The sequence below is a fragment of the Buteo buteo genome, chromosome 13 (assembly GCF_964188355.1).
Source record: "Buteo buteo chromosome 13, bButBut1.hap1.1, whole genome shotgun sequence".
In the NCBI taxonomy this organism is placed as follows: Eukaryota; Metazoa; Chordata; class Aves; order Accipitriformes; family Accipitridae; genus Buteo; species Buteo buteo.
Window position 1 is genome coordinate 10604391 of NC_134183.1, and position 17085 is coordinate 10621475.

The window sequence follows — 17085 nt, forward strand, 5'->3', positions numbered from 1 at the left end:
ATTACTACAGGAATGCGTATCCACCTCTTCCCTCTGGTGACCCTATTCGAGAGGCCCCCCGGCAGCCGGGGGCTCTACCCGGCGCAGCTGAGGAGATGCGGGGCGCGGGCACCCTCAGCGGCCCGGCCTCGGGAACGCTGCGCGCTCTCCCCTCAGCGCCCCGTTCCCCTCACGGAGTGAGCAGCGCGGAAAGCGGGACAGAGGGGGCCGCGCTACCACGGGGAAACTTGCCAGGCAGGGCGGCAGCGGCGGCGACACGCTGCCCCCAGGGCGGATCGGAGATCCCCCGCCGAAGACTCAGGGCTGCCCGCAGCCCAGGGGAGGAATCCTGCAGGCCGCTCCCCGCCAGAGACCCCCCGCCCGGCGGAACGCAGAGAAGGGACAAAATGGCGCCGCGATTCAAACGCTGCGCGCTGCGTGCCGGCGGGGGGGCGGCGGGGGGGCGGTGTCCCGGCGGGGTTCACTGCGCCTGCGCCTGGAGTTGCAAGATGGCGGACAGTGCGGAACTAAAGGTAAAGCGCAGCTTCAATTCCCTTCGCGATGCTCCTCGCTGCCGCGCTCGGGGCCGCCGGGGCTGTGCTCCCCTCCGCTCCGGGGGCGAGCCGAGCCGCTGCTGGCGCCGTGCGGCGCCCCGCGGCGCTGCCTCGCCGGGGTGGCTGCGGCGGCGCCCCGCCGGCAGCGGGGGCTGAGGGACGGAGCGGGGCGGGGAGCGGAGCTGTCCTCTCCTCTGCTCTCCTCGCCTCCCGCCCGACCGCTCTCCGCCGGGCAGCCCCGCCGGGCGGCAGCGGGGGAGAGCTCCCCTCAGGGCCGGTGGAGGGGGGCGGTTGGGCTTGGGCCGGGCCGTCGTGGGGGTGAGGGCGGCGGCGACGACGACGACGGCCGGGGGAGCCCCCGGGAGTTGCCAGCGCTGGGCAGCGCGGCTCGGCCGCCCCCGAGGCGGGGGACGGTTCCCTGGGCTCCCCGCAAAGTTTCCAGGGGACTCCGCCAGCGGCGCCGGGCGGGGAGGGAGCCCCGAGGAACGGCTCTGCCCGCCGTTGACAGGCGGCCGGCTCCTAACGAGCGCCCTCGCCGCCCGGCTGGGCGGGGGAGGGGGGGGACCTGCCGGGGGAGCCCCGCTTACCTCCCCCCCGCTCCCACCCCGGTAAATAAAGGACGTCGCAAGCAGATGTTGAGGAGTTACGTGATGTTAAGCTTGCGGCTGTCCCTGTCATCCTGCGAAACGCATCGAAACCTGGTGCTCCGAAGCACCCTCGAGCGAAGTTACAGCTCCCCGAGTGGGTGAAGCTGGGCGGGGAGGGGGGGTTAGATGGGAGTCTGCCCGGGGTGGAGGAAAGGTAGCGCATCCCATCAGGTATTTTGATGAATAGTAGTGGTGGAATAGTGGGTGGCAGGGTATGCATGCTGTGCACCAATTAAAAAAAAAAAAAAATCCAACAAAAAAGACCCCAGAAAACTTTCCAGTCACTTTGACAAGGTGTGTGTGGGTGCAAAGTCTGCCTTGCACACCTGGCGATGTATATAAAAGTCTGAGAATTTCATTGTGGTTGTCATAGGGTCGTTATTCATCAGGAGGGCTTCTGTCTCATACTTTTAAGTTAATACAGAGAAAGACACAAATCAGAAATGTATTAAATGTGCAACGCAAACTAGAGAATATGTAAAGTATGACTAGGGAAATATTTTGTCTTTCCATAGAGTTTCGGTAGGTCTTAGTTTTCTGTGTATCAAAGGTTTCTTGTGCTTTCATTTTTAGATGCTTAAAGAGCTGTCAGGATGGAAAGAAGTATAAAATCTTGTGCGTGTTCTAACTTTTGGGGGTCTGTGTCTGCCAGGTTAGGATAAATAGATTCTCCTTTAAATCCTCCTCTGTCCTTTGCTTTTCTGGGAATCTTGCAGAGTCTGTTGGTTGAGCTGTGTTGTCCCCAAGCCTTTTTTCTTCAAATTGTGCTTCCCACATAATGAGGTAAAGGGTTGAGATGTGATTCCAGTGTTAAACTTTTGTTAACCTTAGTGTGGCAAATGGAGTAGTGCGTTTTGGTAACTGACTTTAAGAGTTTTTGATGCACAGTAGCCAGCTTGGGTTTATGTGATGCCTTTACAAGCAAGACTGACTCAAATAGAGTTAAAAGAGAAGAGAGCTAGTTTTACTATGAAAATCAACAATTTATTGATCTTAGGAGCTTTGAAACCTGAAGCCTCGCCTCTTGTCCATCGTGGAGCCTCCAGGCTCTGGGTGGGTATACTCAGGTTGGAGTGCCATTGGTCTGCACAAGTGTAGCGTAGAGGCCTCTCCTTTTCTCCTTCTCTGCAGCTTTACAGGTGGAGCTTTTGTAGAAGTGTATTTGTGACTCCCTGTCATCTCGGACTTCTTTATTTATCCCTTTCAGAAACCTGCTTCTTGAGAACCGATAGAGAGAAATTATGATTTTTATTTTTTTTCTTTCAAGTACTGTTTTTGCCTCAGGGATCTGAAGGGTAAATGCCAAACTGACTCGTTTATTTTCAATTTCACTTTGCTGCTCAGGATATGTTGTGGTGCTTGCAAGCTGGGATTGTAGGATGGTAGCGCTGCATTCTGTGAAAAGTTGTTGTTGGGTTTTTTTTGGTAGCTATGGGGGCTTTGCAGTTTACATAAAAAAATAGTTACTTCATAAATTCATGTTTTGAAGAATTCCAATACATTATTTTCTTTTCTTTAGACTGTACAAAGAGGTGTGTGGGTGTGTCCTTCTCTGTCAGGAAGGAGAGGGAAAGACAAGGGGGCATGAAATTTCTGCTTAGAGTTTGTAGCTGTCACATACTGGTTTTCCAGAAGTAGTGCAGCTCAGTTATTAGGTACTGGATGAAGTGAGTGCTCCTTGGAAAAATGTGGCTAATGGAAAGCTGTTATATCGTAGTTGGGTGCAATGGGTATTTTTAAGCAGGAATGCATCCCCAGAAAACGTGTCTTTAAATTCTTTCTTTTTTTGAAAGTCGAAAGGTAACTGAGGGAGGGTTTGTGATTAAGACTCTGCTATTTGAAGAATGAACAGTGAATTCCTTTAATGGTTTTAATTTTCTTAGGTAAAGTCTTTTCACCTCTCATTAATTAGCAAATGGCATTGATTTCAGATTTAGTGACCTTTAAAAACTAAAATAAAATGTAATAATTGCACAGTAACTCACTTGCCTTGCCATATAGTCTGTCAGAAAAACTTAGTCAAGTTTCTAAAACTTTCTTGCCTTCCTGTGTAAAGAACCATGGGGGTATATGTGGGTAATGTACACACATATAAATTGGGGAGTGTGATATAACAGGTGGTGTTACCAAATGCACAAAGTAAATGAAATAAAAGTTCTTGCTTCCTCCAGAAAAACAGTGATCATTCTTACTTGCCATAATTTTCATAGAATTCTAAATCATGAAATAGCGTTTCCTGTAATGTATTTTCTTACCATGATCAAGAGTATTTCAGTCTCTTGCCCCATTTGAGAATGTTTGTCCTGTTGGGAATAAAAAATCAGATAAATCAAACATAGTTTGCAGATCCCAGACTTGTAAGGTTACTGAATTCTTTGGGACTCTTGAAGGTTTGGATAAATTGAACCAGTATGTTTTCATTTCTGCTGATGAAACAAGGTAACCGAAAGTCTGTTTTTCTGTGGATTACCTCCCTAACTCTATAGGCTGAGGCATATGTGAATTTTCCTCATCTTAATTACTATTCCTGTATAATTGCATACAGACTCTAATTTATCTCAAGGTAAGCTATTTAAAGCTCTTTCTAATTGGAAGGAGTACACTTGAGTGATTAAATCTTTCCTTCAATATTTCTTACATCTCTTTAAATTGGTTATTAGATTGTTGTGATCTTTGCCTTCTACTCAAGTCTTTTGGAAATCATTACACAGTTTGCAATAATCAATTCAATTATACATGGATCAAAGAATGAAAAAGAAAAGCTTATGTTCTAGTATTGTCATTCTTGATACTGTCCTAAGAAGCTGGTTTGGAAAGCACATGCTGGGAGGTTTTCTCCTTTGTTCTCTCTCCTTTTAAGAAAGTGCCTTTGGGGATTGAAGAGATCCCTGGTGTGTTTCTTGTTAGACACAATTTATACTTAAAAAAAAAAGTGAGCCAAGAGTTTGAATGAAAATTCATAATAGCATTTCCACACAATGGTGATGAAAACAAACCATTTAAAAATACTCAGTTGGGAAATACCACCCCCCCCCCCAAATACAGGGAAGCAGTTTTTTGAGGGGGAGAGGCTAGTAGCACAGCTTCCAGGTGGTGGTAATAGTGACAAATGGATCTCCGGTATGGAAATGCAGTTGTGTTAAATTGCATCTCCGGTATGGAAATGCAGTTGTGTTAAATTGCATTGTCAATGCTAATAATTGTAAGCTACCTATTTCAGTGTTCAATTAGAATTTTACTATTCTGTATTATGAGCTATTTTTGCTTAATCCTTTTTTAAGTTGCTGGGGTCGCGTGTTTCTGTGATTAAAGTCAATATAATCCACTTCTCATTGTTATCTCAGTCCATGGATTACGTTATTTTCATGCCTGTAATTTGTTGTATGTCAGTATAATTGTATTTTTAACTGTATTTTGGTCTAGGTATCTTTTTTGAGCTTTTGGTCTTCAACACTGGATTGCAGATATCGGATAAATAAAATTGGCAGCTGTGCGTCACTGCTTAACTGTCAAAGCCCCAATCCATAACACTTCTTTATTGCCAATAAAAAACAGATTGCATGTTGTGTACACGTAAACATACTGTCAGCACACTTCTAGTATAAACCCCCCACGAACATTAGGGGCCATCCTGGAAGTATTTGTAGGCCTGTGCAGGTGAAATTCTTGTTCATTGACACTTGTGAGAAGGAAGGAAGGAAGGTATAAGAACCTGTAGCTCATAGTAGTTATTTTTAATGGATTTACAGTTAATTTCTCTTTTGGTTATAAAAGTATTTAGAATTTACAGTTAAAAGGCTTAGAAGCTAAGAAGCGGGTAGAAGATGCATCTTATTTAGCTTTATTCCGTGAGAATAAGAGAAAAATGTTACCCTAGGGAGTGGAAGAGCTCAGGACTGCTTGGCCATTGATAAGAATGTTTATGGATCAGACAGACACATAAGACAAATATTTAAAAGCATCCCATGAAGCAGGGTGTAGACGGTTAAGATATCTTCAGATACTGCAGTTATTTATAGGGATGTAGATGACTGGTATGGTTTATACTCTGACCTGCATTCATATAGAGCACAAAGATAAGTGCAGACTTGTCACTAATGTGTTTGGCGTGGTGGATTTTAGTTCCTGTAATCGGTTCTCGTAGAAGTCAACATCTGATCATTTTTCTTTTTAGTGCCATTATAGTGAAAAACAAAACAGAACTTCCAAACACGTGAGACACGAGTGCTCCCTGTAATTGTTCTGAGATACCCCCAGCTCTCTCCGATCCTCGGAGTGCCTAGCTGCTGCATTTCTCTATTGTAATCCTTGTTGACTGTAGTAATACTCATGAGTGAGTTTGGGACTGAACATCAGGGTTAGTTGGCTGGTGGACTCCATCAACGTGGGGTTCATTGGTCTCTGCTGAAACTATTGAATTTGAAGTAATAGTACCTTTATTGCTGTGAATCAACATTTTGAAAGAGTTACTTTGTGGGGCCTTGGGATCACCCAGTGTCCCAGAGGATTTGTGGCTGGAAAACGGATTGGATCTCTTGCAGCTTTTCTCTTACATGGTGATACTGGTGTTTGGCCCTTTGGTTCCACAAGGAAAGAATTCTACCTACAAACCTTAAGTTGTCTCAGGAATGGTTGTTTAATTTTGCTGCTGTGCCTCCACTGTAGAAAATTTTGCTTTGATGAAAGATGTTACAGGTGCCCTTCTAATGGACAAATGCTTTATCGCCCTCCATAATAAGTAGTAAAAGCCTTCTGAAAGCCACAATTTCAGTGAAGAATGCAAACATGGTTTTTATGTTAAAAAGTTGTTGATAAATACTTTGTGTGTCTTTTGTAGTCCAGCTGCCTCAGCTCATGCTGTCCCCTGTAAGAACTTCACCTCTGGTTAACACACAAATATGCCTGCAAGAATCACAGAGAAATTTTTGCCCTGTTCTTTAGGGGGGAGAAAAGGGAAAATGTATTGTTTGGGTGACTGCTGTGACACACGCTTGGGCAGCTGAATTTCGGAATCCTCTTGATCAAGCTCAGGTATTGATTGTCTCGTTGCTCTGTCACTATTCCAGCTCTGTGTAGACCAATAAATGCTAGGAGTGTTGGCTTGGGCTTTTAAAAAGGAAGATGATTGGATTTTATGATGCAAAAATTGCATGTAGTACCTTCGATGGTGGTCTGTTCATGAAAATAAATGCCTTTCTTAAAAGTAGATTCTTTGCTAGTTAAAGGGAGGAGCTCCAGTAGCTTACAGAAGGGTGCTTATTTCTGTGATTTTACTCAACACTATCAAAGCCATTTTGAGCAACTAGTCACTGCTGTAAAATTTGGCTATTTCAAAGTAAATTAGAAGCTTTGGGGCTACAACAAAAAGTAGATGTTAAACCTTTGAAAATGAGAATATATAGAATTGAAGATGGGGACGGGAGATGTTAGTTTACCTAGCCTTGTTCTGATCTTCCAAATTTTCAATAGCCACCAGAACCAAATTAAACCAGGTAACATTATTTTATTGTTCTCTGTGTGCTGTGTCTCTGTGTCTGTGGTACAGACCTTTCTATTGTCATTTCTTTTCTTACTGTTTTGCTGAGACTCCTGCGTCTGTTGCAGCTGTATTGATCCAGGAGTTTGTCAGCAATTTGCTTAATCTTACTTTCCTGTTGGGATTAGGGATGGGTATAGATGTACTGCCATGTCTCCCCTGTTATATTCTGTCCCTTAGCATATACTGGAGGGATACCAGAGCGCTTTGTAAGCAAGCATTGTATTCCAAGACTAGGGGAGAGTAAGAATTAGCAGAAGGTGGGTATTATGGGGCTTGTCTAGAATATGCGAAACAAAGAAGTGAAAAGCTAGTATACAATTAGACCAAAGGTCAACCTAAGCTTGACCTTTATGTCTATAGGAGATGATATACAAGAGATTTATATAGGAAGTGGCATGATAATTATTGGAGAAGGAAAAGAAGCCTTTTAAAGCCATTGCTTGGTAAGGATAGAGTCCTAGGCTCTACAGGAGAGCAAAGACTCTGTGGGTATGCTAAAGTTTATTTAGCGTGGAAGGCAGGTAAGTGCTACTTGCTTTATGTGCATCACTGAAGATTGCTCTGTAGTGAACTTCCCTTGTTTTGTTTAGGAAATGGTAATGAGCTTTCTGGATACATGCTAATAAACACGTATGAGTTCTGCCTCCTCTCTGCTTCTGCTAGGGCTGCATGGGCTGTAGGTAATGCTTCAGTTGCCATTTTCCATCTTAGAAGTACATCTAAGAGCAGGAGAGAGTAAGAAAGGGGGAATTTCAATCTCTGCTCTGCTTTGGAGGTGATACGCAGCCAACAACTTTTCCAGAATAGTAAGCTGTGAAGCATCCCTTTATCTCTGTAGATATTTTCTTCCCTATGCCTTGCATGTTTGTAGTGTATACTAAGAGTGCTTTTTCCCCAGTTTCCAGCCCAGGTATGATTTGTTGTGCTGAATTCTTCAAGAGTTCAGTAGGACTCTCCTGTTAGCTTTTCTTGGTGTTATTTTCAGTTTGACATCTAGTTGCTCCCTTGATCCTGACCATAGATTGTTTGGTAATTTTGGTTGGAAGGGACCTTGGGAAATCTCCAGTCCAACCTCCCGCTCAAAGCAGGATCAGCTATGAGGTCAGAACAGGTCACTCAGGACTTTATGCAGTCTGGTCTTAAACCTCCAAGGATGGAGACTGCACAACCTCTGTGGGCAACGTCTTCCATGGCTTAACTGTTCTCATGGTAAAAACAGTTTTGTTTTGTTTTTTTTATATCCAGCCTGAACCTCTTATTTCAGCTTGTGCCTGTTGTCTCACATTCTCCTGCTGTGGACCTCTGTGAAGATCATGGCTCTGTTTTCTCAGTGACATGAGAAAATGTTGGACATGTCCTTCACACGTTGGAAGGTTCCCATTAGGTTCCTCCAAAGCCTTCTCTTTGCCAGGCTGAATAAGCCCTGTTCCCCCAGCCTCTTGCCAGATCATCTTGCTGTACCTCACATCTTTGACAATAAGGTACCAGCAGCTTGTTTGGGGATGGGATTTGGGCAGATGATTCCATGCTACAGATGTAGTTCTTGAGGATTTTTTACTCCTGTGGATTTCTGTTGGTGGAGATGTATCACAAAATCCTTAACATCCTCAGAAATGTGCAAAAGTAGTTCCTGAGTCTGTTGACTGGTATCAGTGGAAAAGGTGGAGGTTGCTTCAAAAAATTAGCTTTCAAAAGCAGTGAATCTTCTGAGGGCAGATGATGACAGACAGTAGGTAGGCATCTCTTCACCAGGAGGCTCCATAGGATTCTTGTCCATTTTGAAAATTGGTATACCAAGCTCTCCCACTCTTTCCCTCTCTCCCATTAAATGCATGGTTATTAAACAGATGGAAAACTGAGCTCAGTCTCCTTACTCTGCTTGGTTGCAGCATTGCCTTCACTTCCTGAAGATGCATCTTTTGTGGCCACAGCCATTCGAGCGTGCAAACATATGTGATAAATGTTCTCAGAAATTTGTGTTGGGCAGGAGTTAAGTCATAATCTTTGGGCAGAGCTGAGATTAGAGGCCCAGTTTTCTAAGATGGGTTTATACTAGGAAAAAACCAGTTCTCTTCCAGAGATGACAAAGTGTAAAACTACAGGGTGCTTTAGGTACACTAGAATTTTATGTTGAAGCTGTAGGGGTTTGTATTCACAGTGGTTCTTCCACTGGGCACGTACTCAAGCTGCCAGCCACAATTGTGGCTTTACGTTTCCATACTGTACAGCTCATTATTGAGCAGCTGTAGGATCCATTGTATGCAGGTGGTGTTGTTTGCAATAGGGTGCCTTAGGTGCATCAGATTTCAGCCTTGGCTCTCTTCACTGTGTATTTGCTTGATGCTGCTGTTCTTGAGGCTCCCAAAGGGGGGCAGATCAGCAGCTGAGCCAAAAGGCAGAGTTTAGGAAAATAATTTATCCCTAGTTGCTTCTGGGATTAAAATTGACTCTGTGTATCTCTGCAGAACAACTGGTAGTCCTGGGAGTCATTTCACTGGTCTAGTCTAATCTTGGTCCTTCTGCATATTGGTTTGATCAGCATAGCCATCTATGCAAGGTTCCTCCAGCTTTGTTTTGCATGTGACAGTGCCAGAGCTTCCTCCTGAGAAAGTGCATCTTTTTTCTTAAGAAGAGCATCTCAGCTTTTTTTTTCTGTGTAAGCAGATAGCTTACTTTCACTGTCCAGCCACATGAAATTTACTGTCCCTTAAAGCGGGACAGTCATTTGAGAATTGGGGCTGAAACTTCCTGCTTACCTTCATGTACAGTCTTCTGCAAGATGTTCCTCGTGCCCTCTGTGTAGAGCAGGGTCTGAACTTAGCAAGGCCGCGCTGTTCAGCTTTTCAAATGAAACCATTATTAGTTCACATGCAAAACAGAGTATAGAATGGAAATAGCAGTGAACATAGTTTTGCTTGGCAGTTTAGCATAGGTGCAGCTCACTAGTATTTATTTTTTTAAAAAGCAGATATAAGCAGGGGCCAAATACAATAGGGATAACGTGTTTGGTTCAGGTGAAACCTCTAATCTGAGCCACAGGAGTGTGTTGTAAAAAGTTGTGTGGATGAGAATGTTTTCTGATACATTAATTTCTCATATTGTTTCTTGAGGCTCCCTTGACAAAATGATCTCACTTCTGTGCAGATGTTGTATCTTGTTTCCCTGGTGCAAAATAAGAGTCTTTGAAACTGTCCAAGTATTTGTGTAGATTTTCATCTTATTGAAAAATCTGTTAGAGACAGCTCTGCTAAGGCTATCTGTGGAGTTGTTAGTGCACCTATAAATATATTGCACCAAAATAAGAAATGTAGAAACTTCAGCAGCGGTACAGAAACAAAGCTGTTCTTTTCTGTAGGTTCCGTGTCGATTTAGCAGTATCTCGTCAGTGAATCTGCTGAGGCCACTTGATGGCAGGGCTTCAAATTTTTTTAATCAAGTATCAGAACTGTTGTCAGTTTGAATTAAAAGTATTTTAGATAATGTTTTTCTAAAGGGTGTACACACAGGTTTTCAGTCAGTTAATTTCCACTTTTGCCTCTTTGGTGTTAAAATTTGACTCTTCCAGTTGAGAAGTAACGTTTTTAGAGGCTCTTGACAATGTCACTTGGGTTACTGAGGAAATGGCTAAAAATAAATAAGCATAATAAACTGAATCTTAAGAATGTAAAAGTAGCTGTACTGGTTCAGACCAAGGGTCCATCTGGCTCAGTATTTTCTCCTACAGCTTCCAGAAGTGAGTGCGTAGGGAAAAATGAAAACAGGACAAAGTATGAGAGATAACTGTCACCTCCCTGCAATATTCTCCTGGTCTCCAGCTATTTTCAGCTCAATCCTCTGAATGCAATGGGGGCTGCTAGCTGGACAAGCCATAATAAATCTATTTGCCACTTGCCTGTCCAGGTTCCTCTTGAACCTATATAAGCTTATTTTGTTCACAGTGTTTTGGTAGGGATTTCTGTTGTTCTGCTGCTTGCTGTGTGAGGATCCTTCTCATTTTGTTTTGAGCCTGATTCCAGCCAGCTTCATCCACTGGTCACTATATTGTGTAATGAAAGAGCCTGAAGAGCTGATCCCTGTCCACTCTCCTTGTGCTGTTCATGGTTTTCTAGATTGCTGTCATATATCTGTGCCCATGTTCTCTATTTTTTTATGTTGAAAAGTCTTAGCTTTTGCTATTTCTTAATTAGGGAAGTCATGCTGGACTTCTGTTATCCTTCTGTGAACATTTCCACTTCTAATATGTGTGTGTGTGTGTGTATATATATATTTTTTTAAGATCAGATCATCAAAACCTTGAGACACTTTGAGATCTGGGTGAACCAGGGATTTATATAGTGTATAATGATTTCTCATTTGCTCTCTGTTCCCTTTCTAATGATTTCTAACAATGATTTGTGTGTTTGACTGCTACTGAGCTGATGTTTTCATATGTCTGTTTATCTTGGGCCCAGGAGCTTGCTCTAGTGTGGTAAAGGTCATCCCAGAGCCCATCACTTTATATGTAAAGCTAGCTCTGTCTGGTCTGGTTTTCCCCATAGGCATCACTTTACATTTATGTACATGAATTGCTCTGTCACTGAGGTCTCACTGATTCTGCAGTTTGCCTTCATCCTTACAACCTCGTCATATTGTTAGCAACTTTGTCACCCCACTGATCACTTCGTTTTCTAGGTTGTTAAGGAATAGGTTAAGCTACATGTGCCAGCACAGGCCCTTGCAGAACTCCATGCATGACCTTCCTCTATTGTTTGGTCTTGGAACAACTCGGAAACATTGGTAATAGAAGAACTTTGAATAGCAAGCTAAGGATCTATGGGCTGCTTTTTTTAAAAGAACAGTATTAATGCTGTAAGAATATCCAGCTTGTGTGTGCGGACTGGATTTTCATAGTTTCCTTTGACCTGTACTATTCTGTTGTTTTTAAACATATGTAGAACTCTGAGGTGGTGCCAAGCTGTTTTAAGGGGAAGCAGAGATGTGTTGAAACTTGTTTCTTATGTTCAGTTAACTAGAAAAGTTTTCTAAAAATGTGCCTTTGTTTTTCAGAGTACATTCACATAGCTTAGTAAAGGGCTCAAGCTAAATATTAGTTGATTAACTGCAATGACTCCTTCATTCCTTGGGCTTGTGCATGACTGATGTCTTGATGCCTCTATTTTTATTTTTTCCCCAGTACTGGACTGGCCTTTGCTTTTGACATAGAGGCTGAGCAAGGTTGTGAAGTGATACGATGCTTACAACATCCTTACCTGGAAGTGGGAGCTATATGTTACTTAGTGAGTCTTATCAGGAGGCAAAAGGGTGAATACACTTCGTACTAAAATGCTAGGCTGAAACCCAGAAAATGCTTCGTTTTGTCATGAGATCCTAAATAATCTGCCCCCTGCCCCTGTCCCTTGGCCCATATATGTAAAAAGGGACAGGCAGAGTATAAATTCATGAACATGTGAGAGTCATTCAAATTATGTTAATGAGCTGCAAAAGCCTTATATATATGCAAATTCCTATTCAGAGTGGGATTTGGATGAGTGTGGTTAATGAGGTGGGGCAATAGTTTGGTCAGTAAGGATGAAAAGGAGCAGTGACTGGAGCAGCATCCTCCCTCTGCCCCGCGAGTGGTGTGGGAGTTAGGGGGGAGGCAGCTCACTGCAGGGTGGGAAAAGTAAGGGAGTGTTTGTATCTGCAGTCAGTACTGCAGAAACACTGCACGTTTTCTGTTTTCACTTGGTCAGGATTTCCATGGAAGTTTTAACTTTGCTATCAAAGTTTTCTTAGGCAGCTCTTTCAATACTGGTTGTTCTTGTGGCTGAAGCCAAGTTAAATGCAGTATCGTTTTTGGAGTTTACTTGCAATAGTTTTCATGTATTTTAAATCATAGGTGTGGCTGAAACTTGGCTTATAAAAACGTTCATTCCATCAAGCAGTTTGTTTCCATGCAGGGCAGGGGTTATTGTGTGAATAGATTAATTGAATTCAGTCTTACTTTGATTATAAGAAAAATACAGTGCTTGAAGGATGAGGTGGTGAGGAGAGGGACAGTGTGTAAAACTGATGGCACCAGGAAATGAAATACCTCTCTTCCCACTGAGCAAGCGTCCTTAGTATCTCTCCTTAACGTGCCAGTGTGACTGTGAAAGAAATATTCCTATAGGCCTTGTCTGTGCTATATGTGGGCCAGGAAAGTATTGCATAAAGGATGTATTCTTAGCTTTCTAACGCGCTCTTAATGTTTTGTCCTGGGATTAATCATTGTGAGCTAATGGGTTCTTAAGCACTGCATGCTTGTCTTCCAGCCTGTAGGTAACACGATGCAGCTAATACATGTAAAAATACAGTTTTCTGGTGTGGACAGCAGTGGGAGGAGGAAGGACAGAGTAGCCCAATTTCTGAGGGGTGAAGTAGGATTGTGGAGTTAGGATCAGCTTTGTCAGGAGTCTAGGCCTTGCCTAAATTGCATCTTCTCAGTTTGTCTCTGGCTGCCTGTTGTCATTTGAAACTTTTTTTTTAATCCTCTTTTGAATGCTGAAGAAAAGCAGGAAGGTCTGCTTCCTCTCCTATTATTCCATCATCTTTTTGCATTTTTACATAGTGAGAAGAAACCAGTCGTTGTGGGTGATATGAAAAACTGAGCTTCCTGCTTTCTCTTTCTTTGTCCCCATGCCTCTTTTAGATGTCTTCCCCAGGATATGCATTCAGCATTTGGCACTGCTGCTGCCCCGTTGCTCTCTTTCCAAGCTGCGCTAGTACTTGGAATGAAATCAGTGTGATTCTTGACAGTCTTACTGATGCTTTAGTGTCGTGAGTAGCAGCCAAAGAAGTCATCCATGTCTCATTAACTTGACTGACCTAGGATCCTAAATCGCTCTCTGTGGGAACTAGGTTGAGTACTGACATAGTAAGAGTTTTGAAATGGGACATGAACTTCTGACTGCCAGTATTTTCACCTGGGCTTGGACAAGTGACAGAAGTTTTTTTTTATCCAGCTACTGATTTATTTTCTGCAATAATGAATGTATTTTGGCACTTCAAAATTGATCTGTCTCAATATGTGATGTAAATGTTAACTTATGTCATATTGTTGCATGTAATAAATAATCACATTTTTTAATGCATCTGTACAGTTAGGAATAAATTAGGCTTTCGTGTTCATTTAACTTTTCTATAAATAGTCAGACCTATAATTTGTGTTTCCTATTGTGCTGCGACAGACAATAGCTCTTCAGAGTTTGAAAAACTTACTTTTCTTGAATTACTGGGTGGCTACATATGGTTCATGCATAGTTTTCCTGCTAGCACTTTGCTATTATGTGGCTACTCTCTATTCTAGATACCTTGTTGAGAGAAAAAATGAGCTAGCATAGATAAGAGTGATTTTACGGGGTGGTGTTCTGATCTGGTTGCATAGCCCTTTGTGTTCCTAGAGTGGTCATAGGTAGTCGTGTTCCACTGACGAAGCATTCCCACATTGATGCCCTCTTCTCCTGTCTACCTCTGCCCATGTTTCTGAGGTTTACAGTATGTATTTTGCAATTATTTGCCTTTTTGGAGTGACTGTAGGACCAGATATGTTGTATATCTCATTTGTAGTTCTTGATTCCCTTCTTTGACTTTGCCTTCGGTTCTGAAAAATACTCTTATCCACAGAATCTGAGGCTGGAAGGGACCTTCCAAGGTTGTCTAGCCTACTAGTTCCCTGCAAATATGCTTATTCAGCTGTAGCTGCATGAAGAGCTCTTAATCTGTAGCGATGCCCAAGTTCCTCTCCTGAACCATCAGCTACCTAATGAGAAAAACACATGCAAAATTTAGGTTTTCTTCCAATTTTGACTGCTTTGTGTTTAGCAACTTTGAATTTCATATGCAGTTATCTCTTAACTTGATGAAAGTTGATGACTGGGAGGGCCATGTAAACATGTGAATGCTATTTCTTGATCTTGCTTTTAGACTGGTGCCTAAAAACCTGAACCTGTTGGTTCACAGATAGATGCTTTGATAAAATATAAAGAGATAGTAATTCTTCTTAGACCAACTGATATGGTTGAAAAACATTTCAGATGTGCAAATTCTTTCTCTAAATATAATAAAAAGTATTACTTTCTATCAAACATTGCCTGTCTTGCATCCTTTTGTTTATGGCCACTGCAATATTGATAGATAAAATACGGGAAGCAGAGAAGTGTTCAGCAGTTAAGGAACAGAGAAAGGAGTCTTAGTCCTTTGGTCTACAGCAAACATCTAAGACAAGCTTTTTCTAGGAAGGACTAGGACTAAGCAAGCAGAGTGCAAAGAACTAGGATCATCTCTGCTTTGTAACGATGGCTTGTGTTTCAGAAATAAGTAGAGGAAAGGCAAGAGATTGGGTGTTTCCTCCTGAAAGAGGAGGAAGACTTGAACAGAGAAAACACTTATCTTGCCTGCACTGTATGAAGACTTAGAAAAACTGCACTAAAGGAGTGATTTTGAAGAGCTTCACTAGAACATGCTTGAAATTAATACTTCATCAAAGTAGACGCCAATTGATGATAATCTATGCTATGAGAACGTTGATGTATGAAACTTGGGGGTTCCCTTGGTTTCATGCCATCATGGTTAGGCAGTCTTCACAGAACTAGTGAGAAGATACGTGGTACGTGTAGTGTGTTTTACCTGATACTCTGAGGAACAGTAATGTAAAAGGAAGATTTCTTAGTACTGTTCAAGCTTTTAATTCATCTCGATGACTTTGCTATATGACTACTTAAAAAGAAGTATGTGGTTTGGCTTCCTTATGTAATTTCTGTACATGAATTTGAGGACCTTGTGAAATAAATTATGTGCAGAATGACTAGCTTTTTTTTTTAAAAAAAGAAGACTATATGAATGCCAGTATGATTGCTTGATGGATTGTTTTCAGCTTATTGGCACAGTGGGAACTTTGGGCTCTGTTGCTTATTTCTGTGATAACAATTAAGACTAATTGTTAGTAGTAATAAATTACTATTTTTGGTGGACCAGTATTAGAAGGGAATAGGGTGTTTGGGCAGTGTATTTCATAGGTATTTGTTGTCAGCAGATTTATTTCATTTGTGTTCTGTTTCTTCCTTTGGAAAGGGAAATATTTTAATGATAAATTATTGAGTATTTCCCATACCTGATGTTTTATCTGATCTCTTAATTTTCCAGTTCTTCTCCCTTCCTTCCGCCTTTCCTTCCTCCCCAGTTTTTGTTCTAGATGTTATTAACTATTGTTGCGGTCTTTTGTATACTCTTGTGGTTACAGATAAAAGCTCTACCAACTTTCTCATGCATCTTGTGAGACGGTGTATTAAGAAGGTGATACTAGTAACATGGTACCCAGTGACAAGGCTGATGGCAGCTGTGGGCCTGTCAGAGTTACGGCCATTGCTGTCCTTAGCTCTGTGGACAGATCCTGCTTGTGTGATGGAGCTCAGCGTCTCAGAATTGCTCTTTTTAGGTGTAATTCACAAAGCCTGGGGATACATTCCTCAGAACAGAATTTTGTGAGAAGGTTTGCTTCAAAGTCTAAAAGAAAACACAAATTTTATCACGTGCCATTTTGGCTTTAAAATATTTTTTTTTAAAGTGAGAATGGTGAACAGATAACTCCAGTTTTCTAGTTCTCCTTCTCTCGTGGCATTAATGTAGCAATTGGTTACTTTTAAGGGAAATGAGATTCAATTATATACTGGCTTCAGCCTGCTGTTCAGTACTTTGCAAGTCAGTATCCAAATTTAATATGATTGTTAATTAAAACTTTTTGAGATACCAGAATAATAGTCAGTGATGACATAGTCTGTCTCCTGTGCTGCATCCTAGAAAATCGGACAAATGAAGGGAAAAAAAAGTTGATAGTCTATCTAGAAGTGTTTTGGGTATATTTGACTGTATAATCTCTTATCCTGAAGTGTTACCTCATTTGAAGCTAATTAAATAGCAAAAGTTTATTTGGTTTTAGTGGACAACTAACTCTTCAGCACCAGGTGGTAATTTGTGGCATGTGGAGAATAGATCGCTTTACAGTTCTGTAAGCTGCAGAAATATTTTTTTTTTTTAATTTTGGAGGAAAATATGCATTTATTATGGCAATAATTTGTTTTAATCAAGTGATGCTTAAGTTGGTTAACACATACAAAGAAATAGTGTCTGTTGATGCAGTAGAGATTTAAATAACTGCTGCAAGCAAACATCGAACACTGAATATAGGAATGTAGATCTTGAAATTGTTGTATGTCTTGCTGCTAAGAGGTTCTGTAAGCTGCTTGTGGAAGCTGCCTTTTTATCCATATTGCAATGTAAGTACATTCATTGAATTCCAGGTACATTCTTCTCCAGCTTTCCTTCAAAACTGACTTCCAAAAGCTACATG

At 41.9% G+C, this 17085-nt stretch overlaps 1 protein-coding gene across 2 annotated transcripts in view; it reads left to right on the forward strand.

The window, feature by feature from the left end:
• The first annotated feature begins 371 nt into the window (after positions 1 to 371).
• PIAS1 (protein inhibitor of activated STAT 1) overlaps positions 372 to 17085 on the forward strand; it is a 63465-nt gene continuing 46751 nt past the window's right edge. The window contains exon 1 of one of the 2 annotated variants that reach the window (XM_075044663.1): positions 372 to 512. In XM_075044663.1, the coding sequence (XP_074900764.1) occupies positions 387 to 512 (126 nt within the window). In that variant the 5' untranslated portion in view covers positions 372 to 386. The remainder of the gene's footprint in view (positions 513 to 17085) is intronic. The other variant, XM_075044664.1, reaches the window with a different exon arrangement.